This window comes from Trematomus bernacchii, unplaced genomic scaffold (assembly GCF_902827165.1).
Source record: "Trematomus bernacchii unplaced genomic scaffold, fTreBer1.1, whole genome shotgun sequence".
NCBI classification, from domain to species: domain Eukaryota; kingdom Metazoa; phylum Chordata; class Actinopteri; order Perciformes; family Nototheniidae; genus Trematomus; species Trematomus bernacchii.
In genome coordinates, this window is record NW_022988050.1 from 14,746,438 (window position 1) to 14,771,354 (window position 24,917).

General features: G+C 40.2%; 1 protein-coding gene across 1 annotated transcript; it reads right to left on the reverse strand.

The window, feature by feature from the left end:
• Nucleotides 1-1,563: 1,563 nt before the first annotated feature.
• Nucleotides 1,564-23,621, reverse strand: slc16a5a (solute carrier family 16 member 5a). Its single transcript, XM_034120182.1, has 5 exons — nucleotides 23,462-23,621; nucleotides 19,374-19,837; nucleotides 12,653-12,796; nucleotides 11,015-11,854; nucleotides 1,564-3,330 (listed from the first exon to the last, which is right to left on the reverse strand). Exons 2-5 carry the CDS (start codon nucleotides 19,732-19,734, stop codon nucleotides 3,065-3,067), a joined length of 1,611 nt encoding a protein of 536 aa, XP_033976073.1. The 5' UTR covers nucleotides 19,735-19,837; nucleotides 23,462-23,621; the 3' UTR covers nucleotides 1,564-3,064.
• Nucleotides 23,622-24,917: the final 1,296 nt, after the last annotated feature.

The following is a 24,917-nucleotide window of genomic DNA, read 5'->3' on the forward strand; positions in this document are numbered from 1 at the left end:
TACTTTCGATCAACAAATCGAAATTCTGATCTACTAGGATCAGATTGTATTCAAACCTAGGGGAAAACATGAATTCATGAATTCCTCTATTATTACAAAATGGGAGATTCTGCAAAATGTGTTATTTTACATTTGGAACTTAACAAATATTTTGACGATTACACTTTAATTTAAGTAGCTTACATGCATGACTCTTCTTTTTAACAGTTATTCTACACTGTGGTATTTCTAAGTTTACTTAAGTGATATAACTTATATATTCCTTTATCCACCCATGCATTTCAGGATAGTTGTTATTATTGGTTTATAATTTTTGTTGTCTATCACATTCACATTACATTGATTTTGCAGCTGGTAAATGTATTTAGCACAAGTCAGCACTCACCCATTCACACCCAAATGTAAACACTGGTATCAGAAAGGTGTTCATACAAAGTGCCGTCTGCTCAATATGGTAGATTAACAATCACACACATTGCTATGCCCTCCAGAGGAATTTTGGATTTAGTGCACTAAGACATTTTAACATATTGAGGATGAAAGCACTGACCTGAAAGGGGTGATTTGTTTTTTGATGATTGCATTTATGCACATAATACATGTTTGGATTTTCACCGAATAAAACACACAACAGAGAAAAACGTTAATATTCAAACATTTATTCTCCCCTACCCCCGTTCAAAATGTATAAATAAAGAATTTATAATAAAAGGTACTAGCCTTGACAAATTAACATAAATCCTGTCATTGCAGAGAAACGTCTCTTTTTGTTTACTGCAATTCAGCTAACACCTGACATTTTCAGTCACATCTGACACAAAACAGTCTCACTGGTTCATTTATCAAAAGATAAATCTGTCATACAATCTCTGATTAGGACTAAAGGTAAAAACTCAGTTACAGTGTGATAAAACTCCTTAGTGCCATAAAAAACATTCCTCTCAAGAAAAACGATATAACAACATGAATTAGTTTGCTTCCATCCTCAAGAGAGGGCTCCATACTTTCATATGGTTTAAATGCAGCAGTTCTATAAAAAGGCACTGTTCCATTAAGGAAAGAAAGCATGAGAAACACTAAACAAACATGATTCATTGCTGCTTATACAGTACAAATGTTCATTTTTCTACATGTGACGGTAGACAACAAAGAGATACATATGTGTGTTATGCTCAGCATGCTGTGTTTAACACAATACATAAGATAAACAAATTCCTACTTAAAGGTAGGGTAGGTAAGTTTGAGAAACCGGCTCGAGATACACTTTTTGTTATATTCCATGGAATGCTCTTAACATCCCGATAGCAATGAATATCTTAAGTGCTTTGACAAAAAATCCATAAAAAAATGTCATCTGTGGAAGCCGTAATACTGTAAAAAGCACGACCAATCATTTTAGCCGGCCCGGCTAAAATAACTGGATGGCCTACCTGCCTGTCAGCCTTCCATCTGTGCACAAACTTATCTCGTGCCCTCATTGGTCATGTGCGCGTTCGTGTGTGTTGGAGGAGGGGCTCTGTAAGGAAGTGGCAGATTTTCTCCGGTTGTGTATTTTCAAATTCTAGCGATCTCGAGCCGGTTTCTCAAACTTACCTACCCTACCTTTAAGATGTCAAAACACTGAAGAAAATATATTTAAGATGTCAAAACACTTATTAACCTATTTCTTCTTCCATACTGATAAAGGCCTACAGTAACACGTCTCAAGCTATTGCTAGTAAAAGGATACATAGGATGATATTCTATATTTTTCTTGTCAAAAATATAATTATTTTTGACTCAATCCCACATACACTGAACTGCTGCCACATTTCTAACTAAAGGAAGAAATGTGGAATAATCCGCTGTTAAAAGTCGTCCCAACAAAAACATGATTTCTGCCTTTCTGAGTAATATTTGGTGTGTAGCCAATTATATTGTATAATATATGTATTTTTTGTACAATATATGGACATGACTTCGATATATTGTTTTACATGCATTTGCTTACAATGGTGCTAATATTTTAACATATGAAAGAATAATAATAAAGAGTAGGTTTTTTTTATAACAAGATTTGGGCATTAAGCTGATGCTGCATATCTCTTATTAACAGTACATTCATTTGTATTTTTATGATCTTTTATTTATTTAGAAAAATATTTTCTTTTACATCCTTATTCCAATTTCGGAATATTCTTAAGAATTGACGTTAATAGCTCTTTCATATGGTGAGCTAGCCTTATTGTTCTGTTATATTATCATCTGCATAAAGTGGTCTTGAAATTAAATAAATAAAAGTTAATTGCAATATTTTTCTGGGATAAAATATTGTTCAACATAAATATTTATCCTGATAGGGGATGATGGCCTTTAGGTGGTCATCATGTTGAGGCACTGAGTGGAGGAGTAGTAACATCTGAATGATATGAGTTCTTATTGCACATTCAAGGCCCAAATCCTTAAAGAAATGTGCATTTAATGAAATAACCAGAAATTATTTGACACACTGTGGCCAGGTAGCTAGGACAAATATAGAATAATCACACCATATGTTTCTTTAACTCTTATTGAAGCACTCAGGGAGCGACTTCACTCCACTATGTTTGCCATCACTTTGATTTCACCCATTTATATTTCTACTTAGTTTGTTTGTTATACTGTATCATTTAACAGCAGCTAATCAGACCTATCGATAATCATATACTATCATCATTAAAACACTCCAGCAAACATTCAGTGATTTCTTCAACAAAGGATCGTGTATGTAACTTGGCTTGATGAAGTGAGATACCTCATGTAAGATAGATTGTGTGATCACATTGATAGGATCAGCAGCATATTTGCAATAAATAGTACAATCACTGTACTGTAGTTGTTAAGTGCACATCTGTTCATTTTGGTATAAAGGTTGTCTAACATTAATTATTCATTGTGGTTCGTCTTGACTTTTATGGCACACCAGATGGCGGGAAAGTAAACAGTGCAACATCTGGAGCACCGAGCTGGCTGGTGCAAACATCCGGAAACAATCTGCAAAGCTGATTGAGTTTGTGATGTGTGTTAGAGGAGGGGGGGGTGGGGTTCAGGCGCCGGAGGTGTCTCCTTCACACAAGGCCTTGTCTTTGTCTCCTTCTGTGGGCACGCTGCGGTACTGGCAGTCCGGAGCCAGGTCCACAGCAGGTCTGGCTGCTTCAGGCAGAGGGGACGGGGGACCCTGCTTCGACAACTTCCTGTCCCTTTTGTCCAGCCAGCTAAACGCCACGATGAGGAACACGCCGGAGGAGGAAACCACGGCACTGCAGGCGAAGAATACGTGGTAGTACTCGCCCGTCCTGTCGATCAGGACTCCTACAACAACAAGAAACATCATCCATTATGTTTTGTCTTTTATGGGTAACATTTGTTTAAAAAAGGTCTTATATTTTTGTATAATTCCCTTAAAAGAACAGAGAAACTTTCATAATAAGGTTCCTAAAAGAGCTTTAACATTTGGAAAATACACAAAGAAATTAAGACAGTGTTATTTGGTAGAATCAGGGTTCGAGTTATGTGGGAGCCAATGGGAGCTGAGCTCCCATAAGGAGGGGCCTGAGCTCCCACGGACGCAGTGAAATCAATCTGTGGGGGTCGCTAATACATTACCAACAACCATTATTTTAATCACAAATAATGCATGTGTCAATGTAATGAGTATTATTTACGTTAACGAGGTAAATAGGCTAAAAGAAAAACATGTTTTCCAAAAGAACAACGCATCTCTTGAATGACAATATGCCTGCACTGCACCTCCAAGGTGCGCAATACATTATTGCACAATCTATGCCTGTGAGCTTGCTGCGCGAGCCGAGATGATGTGTGTGTGCGTAGTTGAACATTTTCATATTTAAAGGGGACCTATCATGCAAAATGCATTTTTGTACGTCTTTTATACATGAATATGTGTCCCCGGTGTTCCAGGGAACTCACCAAGTGTCAGAAAACACAACCCTCTCTATTTTCCTCCATACCCAAATCTCTAAAAAAAGGGGCTGCAATGGATCTGATAAAAACTGATCCAGATTTGAACACTGTCCTGACGTCAGGACGGTGGCGCTACGGCTACTGGGCCAACTCCACCAATCAGGAGGAGACAGCCACGGCCATTGCCGTTCGAAAGCGCTGGAGACGCTGTAGTACAGGGGTCGGCAACCCCTGGCACGCGTGCCACCAATGGCACGCGGCACCGTAACCAGTGGCACACTAGGAATAAGTGGAATAAGTGTACAAAATATTTATTTTATTTTCGGATCCTGAACGAGACCGCCGCCAGAGCGCGTCTCCCCGTTACCTGCAGAAGGAAGCCATGCGCGCAACGCAGCCCCACTCAAAAAAGCCGATCGCGAGACGTAACATACATGACACTTTTCTCTGTGTGCGGCAAAACAAGCTCGCCAAAATCGCTTCACCAGTCTGGCAGTATTTTAAGGTGTCCGAAAAAGACAATAAAATAGCGGTATGCAACGTGTGTGAAGCATAAATCCTGCAGCTCCACCCGCTGTGACGGACCGGTGAGCGGAGCAGAACACACAAGAGTTAGACCTAACACACTTAGCTATTTGATCTACCTTTGGAACTAGTTATAAATATATTTATTCTTCACTGTCACTCATTACTGGATCAGTGAGCTGCATGAGATACTGACAGGCTGTCAGAGAGAGAGAGGGGGAGAGAGGAAAAGAGAGCGCTTCCGCTCATTTCCCCCGTGTTATTATCCAAAGTTAATGTAAACTTGAATAATGTAGGCTACTTCATTTTAATGTAACAATTATGTTGGTTGTTGTTTGTGGAAGCGCCAGTGAATGAGCCCCATTAACTGAGTTTTAAACATCACTTTTCACGAGTGTTTTCGTCGAGCTCTTCAACACCCTCTCTCTCCCCCCCCCCCCCCCCCCCCCCGTTGATAATTCACGATCGTCGGCACGCTGATACATTTTTTTTTTTAGAATGGCACTTCATATCAAAAAGGTTGCCGACCCCTGCTGTAGTACATATGCCAGGCCAGTAGGTGGTGCTGTTCTCACAGAATCAGCCCTTGCAAAAACAGGGCGAAAAAAGTGCAAATTGAGCGAAATGAGGCATGGCTAAAATGCATGATCTGTTTGGTATTTTGAAAAAAAAAAAAGTTTAAATATGCCTTATATAGGTATGGTCCTACACTATATTATTAAAATATAGCATGATAGGTCCACTTTAAGTTTGTAGCAAGTAGAGGGCTGCTGGCAGGCCCGGACTGGCCATCGGGAGGACCGGGAAGTGTCCCGATGGCCTGGCGACTTTTTTTTTTTTTATGTATTGTGAACGCAACCCTGCGCAAATGTGGGTTTGCCTCACACAGGGTGACTGTCTGTCTACATCAGGGGTCGGTGAGCGGAGCAAAACACACAAGAGTTAGACCTAACACACTTAGCTACTTTATCTACCTTTGGAACTAGTTATAAATATATTTATTCTTCACTGTCACTCATTACTGGATCAGTGAGCTGCATGAGATACTGACAGGCTGTCAGGAGAGAGAGAGGGGGGAGAGAGGAAAAGAGAGCGCTTCAGCTCATTTCTCCCGTGTTATTATCCAAAGTTAATGTAAACTTGAATAATGTAGGCTACTTCATTTGAATGTAACAATTATGTTGGTTGTTGTTTGTGGAAGCGCCAGTGAATGAGCCCCATTAACTGAGTTTTAAACATCACTTTTCACGAGTGTTTTCATCAAGCTCTTCCCCCCCCCCCCACCGTTCGTTGATAATTCACGATCGTCGGCACGTTGATAAACATTTTTTTTTTGAATGGCACTTCATATCAAAAAGGTTGCCGACCCCTGGTCTACATGATGTGGCATCTGTTTCATATGGGTGTTTCCATAGATCTAGTCTCTTTATTTTCCCTCAAAGTGCACCAGATTGATGCATTTCACTCCAAAATGTAAAAACAAATCTTACCGGGGGAGGGGGGGATGTTTTAAAAAAAAACATAGAGCTCAGTTTATAACTCGAATTGTTTTACTTTAATGAATTGCTAGGGCAAGAGATGAATGAACGGATAGGAAAGATGGTTGTGCTTTAACAACAGGATTCATAGTGGAATACCGAACCCAAAGTCTTTTTTATTACCAAAAACAAGTGTTTAGGCATGGAGTATTTCTTCATTCCTTAAACTTGAAAATCTAAAATGTTTGAAACATATTTTGGTGCACTAAATTCTGTTTAGTTTTTCAATCTCTCAACTTTCTGATTTATTTTATTTTTGTTTAACTAGTTACAGCAACTTCAAACAATCATAACCAGTCATCCATTTCCCCCAGCTGTGTCTATATGGTTAATAGATGATTTCATCGAGTTAAAAAATAAAGTTTATAAACCACTTCAGCAGTGGCGGCCGGTCCATAGGGGCGCTAGGGGCGCCGCCCCACCTCTTCCCATATTGAAAAAAAATAAAAATAATAATAATTAAAATTAAAATTAAAAAAAAAAAATATGTTTAAAAAAAAATATATGTTTTTATTTTTATTTTTAATGAACAAGGTAAATATTATATAATTGGTATCAGTAAAATGTATAATCTACAATAAAATCTCGTTTAAAATTGTGTTACGATGTCTAAAGTTACTGATAAGTCACATGTTTCCTGCCTGGCCTTGCCCATGCACCTTCTCTCGTCTGGGCGCTAAGAGAGGAGCCTTCAACCAGTGCAGCATCAGCCACTAGCAGCTGACTGTTGCTATCTGTAACGTGTAAACTATGCCGCGAAAATATAATTTCAGCCAATCAGCGTCGTCAAAGATGACGGTCACCAGGCGCCAATGTCAGCGCCCAGTGCAGTCTGTGAGTAGTTTGGACAGTGACTCGTATCCGGTTGACGCAGTAGTTGATGAGGATGGCTTCGTGTGCAGGTGGAGTCTCCGGACCTCGGTCCCCGGCTAATTCTGTTCAAGAGCTAATCTCCAATCCTTTCGAAAGGAGAAGTTTGGCAGATAAATTGTTGCTTAAAGACCTTGCACCGGACCAACCCGATTTGAATATATCGCAGCAATCTCGTGAAAAAGACAACATTTATACACGAGGCTTCACAAGTAGCTGGTACACAAGAAAGGCTTGGCTAGCTGGATGCAAACAGGTAAATGCTGTCTTTTGTTTCCCATGCTTGGATATCACTTTATATGTAGAGAGGAGGTTTCCCATGGTTGTTAGAAGTTTATTAATAAGTGGGCATTTATCACAGAAGTGATTGTTCTGTCTCCACGTTTGTTGCATTGTCTGTGATGTATTTTCCAACGGTTATAGCTCCTGTTCTGTCCCAGCAACACTACACGGTTTGCAGCTCCACCACATTTTTGGTTTATCTTCGGTGTCGCTTAAAATCTGCTTCCCATCGGACTAAAACCTCCACGTAATCTGAAGACAGATACTTGAAGTTATTTAAACCTTTTGCAAACTTTATGTTCTTTCTTGCTCTAGCCTTGCCAGTTACATTGTACATAACACATATATTATCATTATGCTAACTGGTTGTTCGTGTTAGACGATGTAGCTTTTTCATTTCTGAGTTATTGCTATATGTAAATAAGCCTGTTTGTAAATAATCCTCAGAGAAACAAAGAAAAAACACAATTTATGACATTTTGTGCTGTGGTTATTTTTTTTAAATTGCATTTATTCACAGTTCAGTTTGAAATGCTGTAGTGACTTGTATTGAACCACTTAAATATTTATAATTAATGCTACTGAAAAGATGCTATTAATTTTATATCTCACATGCAGTTCACTGTAAAGCTACTTGGTGAAGGTGTTGGTTCATAAAACATGAACAGTTTTAAGAAAGAAAAAAACAGACCAGTTCTGAGAACACAAATTCCTGGTAAAGTAGTAGATGTTGAGGTTGATAAATAATATTTTCCACACTGAAGATTATGGAGGTATTGATCAGTCTTCTCATATTTTTAAGCCTCGATTTCTCCTTTCCCCCCCCCTCTAACATCACCAGAAGTCATCATTTAAGGGGTCATTTCTCGAAAACAATTTCCGGGGGGAAACCCCCCGGACCCCCCGGGTAGGTCACTTACGGTACGTCAAGAGCCCCACCAAAAAAAAAGACCACCGGCCGCCACTGCACTTCAGCTATAATGCCAATCATTAGGAATAAAGAGATTCATAGTCCAAAAAAGAATAGAGTGTTTTTAGGAAAGTGTGAAATGCTATGAGTGTGTGTATACGGCTAAAGACATACAATGACAACATTAAGTGTATGATTCAAAATGTATATACACAGATTAAGATCTCCTCACCCTATTTATATTGCCATAAAAGGGCTCCACCTTTTATATAAATACATCAAATAGGTGGAAGAGGAAGTAACTGACCTACAGTCAGTTGAGCATGCAAACATGTTAACTGTGTCTGCAGGCAAATGTATTCTTCAACACATATAAACAAATGAAGTCTATAACTGAGTGAATAATGATTAACACATATTTGCATACATGAAAATGGAGAAGCTCTTTCAGGAAAAAGCTTTGGCTTTTAAACTCAGCGCAACTATAATACCCCAACAACAGGCCTGACATTAACACTTAAAAATGTATATATTTTACTTAACTTTTATAGTTTTTAGCCATTCAAGTATATTTTATTTTATATATCTTTTAATTTATTTTTTTATCATTAAATCCAATTTCCATACGATGATATGCATTTAATGAATTCTCTTCTCCACAATATTTGTTTCTTATTTTAAGTTTTATTTTCCATCTTATTTTGCTTTTTGTTTATGTCTAAGACTTTCCCTGTTTTTATGTTAATATTCACGTTAAAAAATTATTATATATATATTTTTTAAATATTAAAGTTTTTATTATTATTATTATACTTTTTATTCGTCTCAAACCTTTCCTTTTTGTTCAGTTTAGTGACCACCACTAGTGATCTGGGACCACATGGAAGAGCGACCCCAGTCAGATTCCCAGCGTGTGTGATCGTGTGTTGACTCGTATCCGAGGTTACATCACGGCCTGGCTATTAGAGCACTCAGACTAACATGGAGCATACCTGTCATCTGAGACGAGGAGGCCTCTGCCCTTTCCCCGCTCTGCTCCACAACATGAATACCCCCCCCCCTCCTCCTCCAGCATTAGGCACAGACTTGTTTCATACCGGATCATTTAACTGTGAGTATGACAATGTTATTTACAGCAACAGCCTCGAGCAGGAGGGGCGGAGCTGTCTATTGCTACATGTATTGCCATTCTCATAATAAACAAAAGCACAAACATGGCAGTAAAACACATGCAGACACACATGCAGGTCATCTGACTTCATGTGTTTTGTAAGTTTAAAGGTCCCATGTCATGCTTTTCTGGTTATTACCCGTCCCCTTGTGTGTTATGAAGGTTTTTATGCATGTAAACGGTCTGCAGAGTAAAAAAAACTCAAAGTACCCCCTGTAGCGAGTAAAACTCTAACAAAGAAAAGACCTGTCTATGCTGCCCCAGAACGCCTCGTTGGAGATTTCTCTTTTTCCATTTGTTTCTTCCGGGAACTGCATGACGTAATGCGGTTCCCGGAACCAAAATGGACCAATCCGCGGAGCTCCTCACACACCAGGATCCCTTGGCGTCACTATCAAACGCAGTGGGGGGACCTTTCGCGTACATTTTCAACTAACAGGGAGTCCCATTGACTTGCATAGAGCTCCCTGGTTGGTAATAGACGAGTTGGGATCGCGGAGAAATGCTCTCCGCAGACCCATTCTCACAGCGTTTATAAACCTTTTTCTTACTCAATATCAAGCCACACTTATTGTTTTTACTTCGGCTGTGAGTGTTTGTGTGTGCTCAGGATGAGTTTAGCTTGTTCTCGCTGTATCGCCGACCCGGAAACCACACTAGTAAGCCAGCTCAGTGAGCAGCGAGGCTCGTAAAAAAAAAAACGTAAAACAAGGGACATTTGGTATAGCTTTACATTTCTAAACAAAGATAAAGAGAAAACAGCTAAAAGTTAAAATAGCTACTGTAGAGGTTGAACAATTGTATCCAGCAGAGCTGATCAGGAGATAACTGGCAATATTGATTATTTGACCATGGCACTGCACCGTTACATCATTTCCTGATCAAAAGATTACAGTATTTAAACAGCTACTTAAGGTCACTGAAGGTGTGACTGCTCTGAACTTTGAAATCCAGGAACATAAGCTCAGCAGGAACAGTGTTTACTAAGGTAATAAATCAAGGTGAGGATTTTGTCATTTTTTCATAGACTTCTATACAACTGCTCTTCTTTTTGCAACCAGTGCATATGTTTTAACTGGATTATTGAATTACGTCATCCTAGGTGTTGATCTTCAAATCAGGAAAAAAGGAGATCGGACGTCAAGAACAATCGGGCTAACACCGATGTTTAACATAGACTTCTATACAACTGAAGTGGACGCCAAAAAGAGTCGGAAAAACACATTTTAAACATGAAATCGCTGTCTTTTGTGTTTTCACCAGTTGTTTTTTCCGTTGGATGAATTCTAACAGGGAGAGCTGACTGTAATGAAGCAAGTGATGATGAAGACAGCAACTCCCATAATGCAAAAGCAAACTAATTCTTTTGTTATTGTTTGGATTAAGAGATTCCTAGCAGCAGAAAAGTACACTTAAACCCATAGTGCAATGCACAAAGTTTATTATGATGAATCAAATCATTGTTGATTGATGTGTGCATCATTTTCCAATTCAAAACAGAAAGTATATTATTTCTTGTACTCTAACTGCAGTACATTACTAGTATGTAATTAGGACACAGCTGTGGTTTAACAGGTTTTGGGTGTTTCACCCCTGCCGTCTAACCCAACCAATACATCTTCCTTCAGAGCAGCTCTCTCATTAATAAAACTGTTTCTACCAAAGACTAAAATCTGCCAGAGGCTTTTAAATCCAGCTGAGGCAAATCCTATCCAGACCATCTGATTATAATGTGCCCCACATTCCCTTATCTCTCCCCTCCATCTCCCACTCTACCTGCTAGTGGAGGCCCGATGAGCAGCGTGATGCTCTCCATGACAGCGAGCAGGCCCAGAGCGGAGGGGAAGCGCTTCATCTCCACGATCTCCATGAGGACGGTGAACATCAGGGAGCCCACCACACTCATGGACAGCCCGTAGAAGACCACGTAGACGAGCAGCACGGGGAAGCTGGGCCCGATGCAGCAGATAGTGTTACTGAGCCCGTTGACCAGCAGCGCCGAGGCAAACACGTAAATGTGTCGCCCCTTGAACCAGGGCATGCTGAAGAGGATGCCGAAGGGCGGCCGCACCACGATGTTGACCATACCCATGATGGAGATCAGCAGCGCGGCGCGGCCTAGCTCCATGTCGTTAGCCGTGGCGTAGGGAACCAGGTAAATCAGAGGCACCACGAACCCCAGCATCATCCAGGTGATGCCGATGGCGTACATGCAGTAACGCGAGTTGTGGCAGAGCTGATCAAACGCCATGTGTTTTCTCAGAGCAGTCACAAAGTAGTTCCATATCCTCCTCATCCACCCTTTTTCCTTCGTCACTTTCTCCTCCTCAAGCGGAGGGGGTCCATGGTTCATCAGCGGCAGGCCTTGATGCTTGGGGGGCTGCAGGGGCCTCATCAAGGCTCCACACACGCAGCAGTTCAGCAGCATGGCCCCCAAAACAAGGAAGCTGCCCCTCCAGCCCAGCTCTGTGTGGAGGTAGTTACCCAGGAAAGGTAGAGTGCAAAGTCCCAGCGCCGTGCCCGTGGAGGACATGGCGTTGGCGAACGCACGGCGACGCACAAAGTAGTGACCGAGGATCGTCACCGCTGGCTGGAAGCTGAAGCAGAAACCCAATCCTGAAATGAGAGAAAAACATTCAGAATGGAGCAACATCAGGTATAACATTGTGTTTATTGATTTACAAGATTATGTAAAGAAAATGTGCAGTAGAAAATAGATGCAGCCAGAGGTGGAATTACCAAGTACATTGTCTTGAGTATTTCCATTTTATGCTAATTTATACTTCTACTCCACTACATCTTAGAAGACTTTCTACTTCAATAGAAAGCAGCCAATTTATTATCTTTTAATCTATACACCTATTGCACGTCTGTCTCTTCGGGGAGAAGGATCCTCATCTGTTTTTTTCAACTTTTTCCCCATTAATTGTTGGGTTTTTCCTTGTACCCTGCAGAGTCTAAGGACAGGGAGTGTTCAAAAACTCCCTGAGCCAAATGTGTAATTTTTAATAATGGGCGTAAAAAAATCTAATGTAATTGAGTGAGTCTTTTTATGCTTTGTTATTTGTGGATACATGTCGAGGAAAAACATGTCTCAAGGTAACAGTGGATGAGATGTTTCTTATTAGTATATGAATGATCATTTCCGGGTCAAGTATTTCTTTAATTTATTTGTAAGGCCACCTAACTTACTCTAACATACTTTAACCTAAAAACATTATAATTGTTTATACCCATTTACAGATAAGTATAATTTGAAGACACGTTATTTTGTCCAGCTTTGGTCTCCACCAACTCCGAGGGAAAATGCTGTATATGTTACTGCTAGATATTAGCTATTCTCTAAATGCTATTATTTGGCGGGCAGGAAGTGAACATTTGAAAAGATTATAAATCAGTGGACGGTTTGCTGACCTGTAATAACCCCAGCTGTGACGTAGAGCTGTTCGATGGACTGGGTAAAGGAGCTGGCAGCCATTCCCAGCCCACTCAGGACGCCGCCCAACATGATTGTCGCCCGGCAACCAAGTCTCTCCACCAGCACGCTACAAAATGGACCTGTGGATCAAATGTAATGCTCTTAGTTTAATGCATACCGGAGCAGAATCAGGCTTACACAGAGGAGAGGTCAGCAGGTCTCACATTAACATTTCTTGTGTTTATCTGTAATCTGTACCAGCTGAATGGAAGCACTGCAAGCATGACTGAACACTTACTTTGTGTGAGTACATGGGCTATAGCTTAAGTATAGCAGTTAGCTTGCTGACCTATATAACTGTGTGAAAATATGATGCATTTCAGGGAAAATACATAGATAGATGGATAGGGAAATTAATGCAAAATACCAGCACAAAGAAAGAGCACAGTAAATGTTTACATATCAACACTAGAAATAAATATATATATATATATATATATATATATATATATATATATATATATATATATATACACATATATACATATATACATATATATACATATATATATTTAGAGAGAGTATAAAGAGGAAGTTACACATTGGGTTTCCTGAATTCTCAGTGCTGAACACAGCAGGATATATCGGTTAAAGGTCACAACGAGGGGTGGTAAATTCAACCCACGCCTGTGTTGTTAGGCAACAGGGCTGCAAGGTATTGATGGCAAAACATATTGTAGCCATCTATAAAAGTATCTGTTTAAAGGGGCCCTAGTGTACTTTTTAGGGGTTTTCCTTTCCATTAGTGTGTTATATATACTTATTATATTATATTACTGTTTTTTACTATTCATTCTACTGTGTTGTGTGCTGTTTTATATTGTTCCATGCTCACTGCTTGTAGCACTTCGGGATTTGACTTCAAATATGAAGTGCGTTAAAAATTCCTGTGTCCAAAAACCATGAGAACTCAAGCAGGTGCAATTTTCACACACCCACCTGTTGTAGCTCCTGAATAAAAAAGTCCCTCTACTTTGCTCTGAATGCAGCAGCTTAAAGGATAAGACTGGTGTAATTCTATATGTTCTTTGAGTCCACAAATCCCATGCAAATATCAAAACAAACATCTCTCAATAGATTTATTTTGTAGACTGTGGCTCTCAGCCCTGAGGCCACTGGTTCCTACTGAAGACAAACATCTTACAAACAGATCAAAATGGATCATCTTCTGTTTAAAAAGGCTCAGTAATTTCTGCTGTGCACCGTACTTATTTTTCAAATGTAACCCAAACAGGAGGAAATGGAGCATTTGTTAGGGACCATTTTCAGCAACCAATAATCCATCTTTTGCTACTCAAGTGAGTATTTGGGGCCGAATGACCATATTTGGACATTAGTGAAGCTCTACAACACATATGAATAAGATATATCAGGCTTTAGAATGCACACATAACTTGTTTGTTTTGGTATTATTTGTGGGATTTGTTGACAGTAAGAAATAATAATAAAAATCACTAGACATGGCCTTTAAAATAAAATACAAAAAACTGAATGTGTGCCTTTAGTGACCCCCTATGATTCCTTGGTATTCAGATTTGTAATTTCCAAAAGACTAAGCCAACTTTGATGCAATAGATTGTACAATGAATGTTCTATTTGTAGCTATATTTGAATAAGTATTTTCATTATCAATAAAGAAAATACTTTTAAAAGAAGTTGAATGGATGAATTCAGGGGTCAAAGTCAACACATGTTTATGACACATTGCTGATTTGTGAGTCAAAAACATGCTTTCTGTTGACTTTTAAGAAATGGTGGGGATCAGGTTAAAGTAGTGCGATAGCATTAAGATTGCACGGACCGGTACTGACTGTTTTGATATTGCCACATCACTTTGTATGACAAAAAAAGGGTGCAGGAGCGAATTACTGAGCAACGCCTACAGAGAAACTACACTTCACTGATTTATGTATGTGGACAGCAGGGCACTAATTTTAAACTAGTTTTGACAGTTGATGCAGGTGCAGATGTGACAGAAAGAGGATGAACGTTATCAAACCAATCTGATGAAATGCAGCCGTTGCAAACTAGGAATGTCCTCGCCTAAATAAACTCTAAGGCCCCGCTCACACGGGAACGTTTGCGTTTATGCACAGTATGCGTATTCAAAAAAGTCTTCCGTTCACATGCATTCGTTTCATTTAACGTGTCTGTTCAAACGAGGCCGCTGGAAACGCTGTAGTACATATGCCGGGACTGTAAGTGGCGCTGTAACTTTCGCCAAAATACACCAAAAGCAGCGAAGAAGGGCAGCCCAGCAGCCCCGCCGCAATGTTGCCATGGCTACCCTTCTGTTCATGCCCCGCAGTGTATTTAGCAACATGTAGTTCATGTAATTCTCCATGTCCACTTGTTGCTGATGGTTGTGGTAGAGGAGCTGTAGATTTTGCACTAACATCTGTAGCATGGTCAGTAGCAGTAGCACTAGCAGTAGCTACTGACAGGAGGAAGTGTGTGTGGCGATTGCTGGTATTCAGCGGGATATAGTAATTTCCTCAGCATATGGATAAATGCAACGGGGAAGTTAACTGAAAGAAACCGAATCTGTGGATATTGCATCGACCGACCAAGAAGCACGTCTCCGTGGAGAGGACCCGCTCAGAAAAGTGCAGAAAGAGAGATATTCTCTACAAACACCGGGTGAGATCCTCCTTTGTCAATATAATGGATCAATGCATGAAATCTGACTCTGTTTATTTTGTTTAAGGAGTATATTGGGCGTTAACAATTCTGGTTTGCCTTTTATAATATTATTTCATTCAAGAACCCCTTGTGCGTTTAATTAACACAGCTATTTTTGATAGTTGCTACAGCAGTGAGCAGGAGAGGTGGGGCTATCGCTATTTTTTCAGGAAATATTCGTATAGAGGTGATTACACGGACTCGGTTGACCCCCCAGAGCGTTTCGTTTGCAAATCTATCCACCTTGGGACCCGTTATCGTTTGTGGGGTCAGTTTCTATCGGCCTCGTGTAAATAATAGGGCTATACGCACGCGAAACTATGCAGATACAAGCAGTTTTCTCCTCGTGTAAACGGTGCCTAAGTCCTTCAACACGCATACAGTACAATCAACAGATCTGTGAAACTGATTTTCTCTACCTAAATCATACAAAATTAACAGTAATCTTTAGTTTAGATTGGATAAGTATAGTAGAGATGTGCTTATAGGTTTAAAGTGCTTACGTTTTAAATGACTTTCACACATCTTTTGTGGATTTTGCACTTAATAATTGGGTAATACCTTGCATTATTTGCATCTATCCTACCACCAAAATATCCACTGACACTTTGAAAAAACTGTTTTTAAACATAGAAAGTTCCTGGACTGAGTTAGAGTGTCAGACTAACAACATTCCTTCCTGTAAATGCGTCCAAGGGTTGGCTTTCCTGTGAAATTATCTTCTCCATGTCAAACTGCGATCTAACTCTCACTAGTTTTAAGAGGAAATCTCTTACAGGCATGATGTGCTGTCTGCAGCAGCACAACATCCTGCTTTTCACCTAATCTACATTTGGCTTCACACACAGACGAAAACAAGATGTTGCCAAAAATAAAAAAGATTGATCTTCTATATTGACCTTAGATAGAGATAGCGCTTTGTGCACCACACGGAGAACTAGTGCACTGACAAAAGAATAGTAGTCTTTGAATTAACATGTGTGTCAATACAACACAAGCTTTTAATAGTCTATGTTTATTTTCTTTATCAGTATCTTTTCAATGCTAGTGGCAGAGGCCTCAGTTCAGCTTGCCTACCTACCTAAAAGTGATTCATCAGAAATAATGCAAATGAGATTTTTGTATTTTATAATATGAATACCGTTCCTAAAAGTCTTCTAAAAAGCTCCAGAACATGAATCCTCAACATTTTGACATCTCTTTTTCTCTTAAAAGTAACTAAGTGTCACGTGTAAAGTTTGGAATATTATTATTTCTAACCCTGAAGCCGTGATGTTGAGCATATTAAAGTCCACGTGAGCTGTGGGTAATAACCAAACTTTAGTTTCTCATGGAATAATCCTTTCAAAATCAACACGAACCCAGCAAGGCAGTTTAAAACACGCACAAATTCTCTCTCGAGTTTCACTGCTTCCCTGGACAACAACAGCAGGTAGGAGCTAAAGTTACCCCGAGGCTGCGGGGCATTAAAGGGCAACTTAAATGTTAAATTGTCTAAATTGTCGTGTGTATCATTCCCCCTACCCAAGCTGTGCCACAGGGACAGATGCCTGTTCAGCTCTTACTGCGAGGCGGATCTCTGCACCTGAACTGTCTCCACCTCACTGGTGTCATTCAAGAGTAAAAGGTCCTCACGGTCTGCATGCGTCTGTGCCATATCCAGAGAGGATACATCCAATAATAGATTAAATCGAATTACTCTTCCGCTTCTCTGGATACTTTATGTTCAATTTGCAAGTTTAAATCTAATTGTAAATCGTCAGCGATGTGTAAAATGTTCCTCTTTATTAAGTTAGTTTATGTGAACTCAATTAAAAAAGTGAATCTACCTCAGGATGACTTATTTCTTAAAGGGGCCCTATTAAGCTCATTTGTAGGTTGAGATTTGTATTTTTGCCTCTACTCTGACATGTTTACATGCTTCAGTTATTTTTCTCATACTGCAGCACCTCTTTTCACCCTCTGTCTGAAACCAGAGCCCAGTCTGCTCTGATTGGTTAGCTGGCAGGCTCTGTTGTGATTGGTCCACCGCTTAGAGATGTCCCGCCCTTTAGCCCATCACTTACAATGTGTAGGAGCGCTAGCCAATAAAAGCGCAAGTTTTAAATAGTGAAGTCGCTATGTTACAGTAGTAAACAAAGGAGTCCAATTGAGGCGTTTCAGGAATGGGGAAGGGGGGATGGGGGGTGGAGTGTGTGGGAGAGAAACTCCCTCTGGAGGGAACTTTGGGATTTTAGCCTTTGCAGAGCATTTACATGCACAACAACCTATATTATACAGGGGTGCCCAGTCGATCGCGAGATGTGTCTAAAAATAGAACAACAATATTCTGTTTTATCGTTAATGTCCTATAACATAATCTTCCTGTGCCAGAATAATGCACTTGAACGCATCAAAGCTTTGTGATTGGCCGGCGTGACCCCATGTGTCGGGGCGTGGCTGGTGGGCAGTGGGCACTATAGCTGACGTTGTCCGTGTCAACAGGAGTGACAGTCCGCACACACACAAGACCGCAATTATGGCAGAAGCAAAAAAGCCCAAAATATATCATTTTCACTCTGAGTGGGAGGATGATTATTTTTGTATCTATTCCAATTCAAAGTCCATCGGTCTCATCTGCAATGCGAGCGTGACTTTATCGAAGAAGGGTAATTTAGGAGCGGCATTTCAAAACAGTGCACAAACGCTACGAGACGGAATTCCCTCCTAATTCTGCCCTACGCTCCCAAAAGGTGAGGGACCTGAAAGGACAGCTAAATGCACAGCAGTCACTTTTCACCAGGCCCAACAACAAGAGCAAGGCTGCTACCTTGACATCTTATCGTGTCAGTCACGTTCTTGCGAAACACATGAAGTCTTTCAAAGACGGCGAGGTTGTGAAAGAAGCATTCCTGGAGGCTGCGGACACGCTTTTTGGGGACAGTAAAAATAACAGTAGCATTTCAACAGGTTTTTGATATAATAAAAACTCAAGTTAGATACCGTTATTAATCAGCTGTAAGTTTTAGTTTGTTTGAACTTATTCATTATAATTATTGTACAAAATGGTATAAGAATGCAAACTTAAATTGATTATAGTCTATTATCAATTCAGGTTAAGAAACTAGTGTTGCTTGCATCCTATTTTAAAAAGGCATTTCTTTTTATACTCTACTAAAATGCAACAAAAAAAGGGTTTGATTCTATTAATTTTGTCTTTTTTATTGCACTTTGGCAGCAGATTCCTGTGTAGCTTCAGATCTGAGTTGTCTTATTAGTAAGCCTAATTTATACTTTTGTAGCAACACTATTTTTATATAATGGCAAAGAAAGGGTTCAGAGTCTTTCTTTTTTTCCTGTGTCATATGTGGCAGCACTGATCAATGTTTCTTGAAAACATGACCCACTGTAGTATGTGACGTGTGAATAAACTCCAACTCTGTATCAACAACACTGTTGTGTAACTTCAGTTAAATACTTGTATGTGTGTAGATTAGAAAGAGGTAAGATAAATTATCTGCAGTATTTTATGAAGTATTAATCGTACAAAGGTCAGTTTTATACAAGTAGAAGTGTGTATTTACCTGATAGTAGGCTGTCAGTAATGGCTACGCCTCTCTATTTGGACTGGTAGATCTCGGCAGACTGGCAACTTTAAAAGTAGCTCTCAGTTCAAAAAAGGTTGGGCACCCCTGATGGAAAGCCCCAAAAGGGCCCCTTTAATATAAATGAGCTGAAAGCCTTTAAGGCACCACGATATGTTAAAGAGTATTTTCTTGTAGTTGATCTAATTAAACAATAATCACCCCTTAACCTTGCCCAAAAATACCAACAACAAAAAAATACAGATGTAGAAACCATGGCTCAGGAATGGAGGTCTGAAGTTAAGCCATGAATTTGAGGAATTGTTAAACCGCCAGTATACAGGAATAAATGACTGAAATTGAGTAAATAATTAAACAGAGCCCAGTTTATTTCCTGGTCTGCCAGCTTTACCTCCTGCGTGCAGCACTGACGTCATGATGGAGGGCACCCAGGAGGTCTCGCTGTTGGAGGCGTGGAACTCATTCTGCAGGTCGGTGTAGAAGATTCCCACGCAGGAGGGGAAGCCCAGGGTCAGAGCCAGCACTACGATGGTGGCAGCCAGCACCACCCACCCCCAGCCACCGTCTGGAGCTGTGACTGTTCCCGGCACAGCCACGGAGCCCCCGCTTCCACCTCCCTGCCCCCCCTCCTCGGATTCACACTCGTTGACCTCTTGAAATTTCTCGATGCCGTTGGACTGCTCCAGGTCCCCGGAGGCCTGGGAGTGGAGGCAGCCATCCCTTGTCTCTCCGATTCCATTTCCCTGAGTCATTTTCTACTGGGCAGCTCAGGAGGGGCTCCTGTGTTAGCTCTGCAGGGTGTGTGATTACCTTTCCTGCCCATGTCACTGTGACTGCTGCTACCTTCAGGGACACCTAGGACGACAAAAGCAAACAATCCATCAGGCTGTGCAGAGAAGCTAAAGAGGTGGGAGGTTTTTATGGACGGGGTGTAAATCTAGTTTCATTACAATACCATATTATATTGATTCCTTTGATATATTTGCTGATATTACAGAGATATCATTTAGATTACATTCAGTGCCCTTTGGTCGATATAAGGAGGTATCGTAAACCCATTTAACACAATTAAATACGATAATAAAATCTCACACAAAGCAAACATGACTTGACAATTTAATTACTGGCCTCTGTAGGAACAAGGTGTTCTTAGATGGAATTAATGATTTGCTCTCAGGTAAAACTTGACTGTTTCTTATAGGATAAATATGTAAATCGTTAGATCAACCAATAAACAATCAGATCTCATATGTAAACATTTCTGATGTTATATTTGCTTCCTTTTTGGTCTTCTGAAACAGTTTTTCTTTTATGTAATGCAATGACAAGGTCTGACAACAAATTATAGAAGGAGCATTTCGGAAAGAATTGCAAATGATTCGGGAAACGTACCAAAGTGAAAAAGAATAACTGAAATATAATAAAACATTTAGCATCTTTAACAGAGTTTCACAGGGTTTGGAACATGTGAGGAATACTGTTTGGAATGTTCTATTCTTAACAGCAGAGCTTCAAGGCTACAAACACACGAGTGAATGGAGAGAGGCAGATCGTAGTGAATAGTGCCTTTACACTACATGTCAACATTCCCTATACACACACTGATTTGCCGAACCACTTATCATCTAATCTAATGCTCATTCACACACACTCACACACCAATGGCACAGCCTACGGGAGCAAATTAGGGGTTCAGTATCTCGCCTAAGTGGGCTTGCAATTATGTAGCGCCACTCAAACACTCACTCACACACACCGATGGCGCAGGATTCAATGATAGCAGACTGGAGAAGCCCTGGATCAAACAGCCATTCTTCGGATTAGTGAACAAATGACTGCATGTTCATTATAATTAAGCAATAATGGTCAATGGTGCAGGGAAACCCAGGAGAAATGTGCTTAAATCTTCTGGTGGCCATGTTTTGTACACTAATCTAATAAACAAAGGCAAGCTAAAATGAAAGCAATGACCTTTTATTGGCTTTGCTCCTGAGCTGACAGATGATGCACTTTGTTACATTGGTAAAATGTTGACATACACTTCAGGAACTCTGAAACAACCCTATGACTTCTAACCTCCTGTGCAGCATGCCTCACATGTTCAGGGTAGATGTGCTCCAGTTTTATCAACAAAAATCCACACCTAGATGTTTAAAATCCAGTTAACAAAGGAGAGGCCTGCAGGGTTAAATAGTGGATGCAAAGGGCATCTGGCTAGCATGAGACTAGCATGCACTTATGAAAACCCTTGTGAATGAATGGCCCTCTGTGCAAATGCTCCAGTAGAATTTCCCCTGGAGACTCTTCATATTATTTCCAGATGTACCGACGACTGAGCAGAGAAACATCCCCTCAGGTTAAGTTGCTGAGAATATGATTAATAGCTAATGTTACTGTACTCAGAAATGTCCTGTACACTCTGTCTCTTCAAATATTTCACATATATGTATTTAGAATATTTTACAAATGCTTTAGCTCATGATCAGAACACAAACAAAAGGAAAACTACTTATATTTAAACAAAAACACTAAATCACATCTGAAAATACAGATAAACATATCAGAATAACTTGAAGTGCTTATCAGTCTGCATACCAATTAGTTGAATCAATTGCAACACATGTTGCAAAAAGCAAAGCATTGCAACATAATGCAAGTTCACAACCACTTATAACTTATAAGAAAATACTTTAATTACCTTAACAAAAAGTGAGATATATGGACATTCTTTGGCAGTTTGTATTTCAAAGTGTGGCTTATTGTTATATACATACAGGGCTGAGCGATACGTCCAAAATCTGGGTTATAGCTCATTTCATATCTCCATAACGCTATAAAGCAGGATTTCCGGAAAGTCAATAAACAAATGGATTATTTGAACTCCATGTGGTATTAGTCTGTTTTTCTGCACTCCTTTGTGGATTGAATATTTGAAAAGTGAACTTTAGTGGAAAATGAACATCCTGTAACAGTTTCAAGTGAAAATAGAAAAAACTAGAAATACTGCCTAGGGTTTGTTTGCCTTTACATCCTATATGTTTTATCCTAATAGACATTTGTGTCAAATGGTCCTAAATCGCATATTCATTTTTCAAAGAATGGCCTATAACCTTTTTTCTTTCTAATTAGTTCATGATTTAGTTTGTTCCAAATGTTAAGCTATTCCCCCAAGGCTATCGTGAGACATCACATTCAATGGAATGGACGTACAGACAACCATGAAAAAAACATTAATAAACATTATTGTCTACCAATATTGTGCAGAGAGAAGCCTGTGCTATGTATTCTGGGGTAATGGAGCTTAAAGGGTGGAGAAGCATGTAACAGGAAGGATGCACGTTGGAGTTCCAGTTGGTTAATCGAGTGGTAATGTAAAGTGTGGAGAAAAAAAACAATCATTTAAAATCCCCTAAAAAAATTCAGATTTTAGAGTAGACATTTCTGTAGTGTGAAGTCAGACTTTGCACCACATTATCTTTATTAAACGACAGAAAATAATGTATATTCCATCACAAAAATCAAGAAATTCTTATTCTAATTTATTTCCACTTGTGCGTTTGTGCTTTGTGTAAAGTTAGGTTGACCAGTAGTTTGATATTTACTCTACAAACATGGGAGTGGTCATGGCAGTTGGCAAGGAAGCAAATATGCAGGTTCACACAAATCCGTTTCCTATTGAAATTCAATTGCGGTCTACTTTTTCCCCTAATGGGAAGAAAAATATGTTGTTGTTTTCTGGAAATAAGTTCAGAACAGTATTGGTAAAGCACTTTATAGACCAGAACCAAATGGCAGGAATGTTTTTCAGCATGACTGTCTGGTTCCTTCCCTTCATATTCCTCTTCCTGAGTGTGTAAAGGATCAGTGAGGGGGGGTAGGCAGGCTTCACATATCCCTGCAATCTGATCCACAGAGCCATGTTTTTACTGTTTCACCTCCAGCTCCCTTTCCTGCAGCCTTGTGTAATCATGCAAATAAAAAAACAAGTGTCTTCCCTAGATAACTAAAAGTGATGCTGGACAGCTGATCCTTGCTGTGGGACAGCCCATGGAGGGATGTGAGCGCTGCGTAAGAGTCGCCTGTTTAACATGTCATAAAGTGGAATTTATTTACTTGCATAAGGCAGCAGAAACGAACCATTATCCGCATTAAACATGACTTATTTTCATATTTTAAACTGTATTAACGCGCAGGTTTTTTTTACACATCCACCCACGTGGAAACTCGCTAGGATTTCGTGTTGTTTTCGGATGGAAATATGCACATAAACACGGTGCAGACTCCATTACATCCCTGTCACATCAAATCATCTTCTCTCGGCAGAAGTCTCGCTTCCAAAGAAGTGGTATTACCACGTCTTCTGTTCCTAAAGTGTGATATCACCCTAAACATCACTGTAAACAGCACGTCGGAGTCAAGAGGAAGCGGTTTAACCATCAATGTCTTCCGTGAATTAACAAACAAATGCTGAAACATCACCTTTTTTTATTGTTGGTTGTGGTCGTCCAGCTCCCCGTCGGTCCCACACACTCAGGCGCGGTCGCTCCTCGATGACTGGTGGGGCAGTAGCCTACCATGGGGCTGACAGACCTGACAGACCAGGGAGTGCTGCTATTCTTCGCGGAGCTCCAGTAGCGTCCGCCCGCTCGCGGTGGGAGGAGACTGACGTGGCCCGGCGGGGAGGGTCGGTGGCGGCCGCTGCGCAGGCCCAGCCCCGGAGAGGTGTGGTCCTACCGAAGGCCTGTGTGGTGAACAGCAGGGGGAGGCTCTACTGAAATACTGGAATATGTATATTATGTATTACTTTGAAATGGTGCAGTGTACCAAATAGCACACAGTTTACACAATTTCAAGTCACTTTACTTGAGTATTTACATTTATGCTACTTCCCTGCTGAAAAAACCCCAGCATAGACCAGTTTATGGTTGGTGGTTTTAGCTGGTGTTAGCTGGTGTTAGCTGGTTTAGTTGGTTTACCAGGCTGGACAAGCTGGCCAGGCTGGTCTTGCTGATAAAGTTTCAGCCACACGATGGAGTTGGCTATGATGCCAATATAAACAAGGTATTTTGTCGGCTCTGTACATCAATGCCGACCTATGCTGACAAGTAAGTGAAGGGTAGAAAATGTTAATGTGGCTATATTCGCTATAGGGAAATGTCCCAGCAGTTAAAGGTAGGGTAGGTAATTTTGGAGAAACCTGCTCGAGATCGCTAGAATTTGAAAATACACAGCCGGAAAAAATCTGCCACTTCCTTACAGAGCCCCTCCTCCAACACACACGAACACGCACATGACCAATGAGGGCCGGTTTCTCAAACTTACCTACCCCACCTTTAAAGGTAGGGTAGGTAAGTTTGAGAAACCGGCTCGAGATACACTTTTTGTTATATTCCATGGAATGCTCTTAACATCCCGATAGCAATGAATATCTTAAGTGCTTTGACAAAAAATCCATAAAAAAATGTCATCTGTGGAAGCCGTAATACTGTAAAAAGCAAGACCAATCATTTTAGCCGGCCCGGCTAAAATAACTGGATGTTCTACCTGCCTGCCAGCCTTCCATCTGTGCACAAACTTATCTCGTGCCCTCATTGGTCATGTGCGCGTTCGTGTGTGTTGGAGGAGGGGCTCTGTAAGGAAGTGGCAGATTTTCTCTGGTTGTGTATTTTCAAATTCTAGCGATCTCGAGCCGGTTTCTCAAACTTACCTACCCCACCTTTAAGGCTACTTTATTGATCCCAATTTGGGAAATCTAGGCTATTACATGTCTAATTCCTGATAATGACAGGAAGGCAGAAAGCGCATTGTAAAAATAATAATACGAGTTCAATGTCACCCTCCTTTTTTTCTTTTAACAATGACAACAATATAATAATTTTAATAAACCAATATGAACAATTGTGGAAAATTAGGAAGAACTGATGATTCAAATGTT

What these genes read in the sequence shown, in the direction of transcription:
- slc16a5a (XM_034120182.1), bottom strand. Translation starts at nt 19,734, where the DNA reads ATGACTCAGGGAAATGGAATCGGAGAGACAAGGGATGGCTGCCTCCAC. An exon ending in CACAGCTGGGGTTATTACAG is followed by an intron (nt 11,855 to 12,652) that starts GTCAGCAAACCG and finishes CTCTCATTTCAG; the next exon opens with GATTGGGTTTCTGCTTCAGC. An exon ending in CATCGGGCCTCCACTAGCAG is followed by an intron (nt 3,331 to 11,014) that starts GTAGAGTGGGAG and finishes TTGTTGTTGTAG; the next exon opens with GAGTCCTGATCGACAGGACG.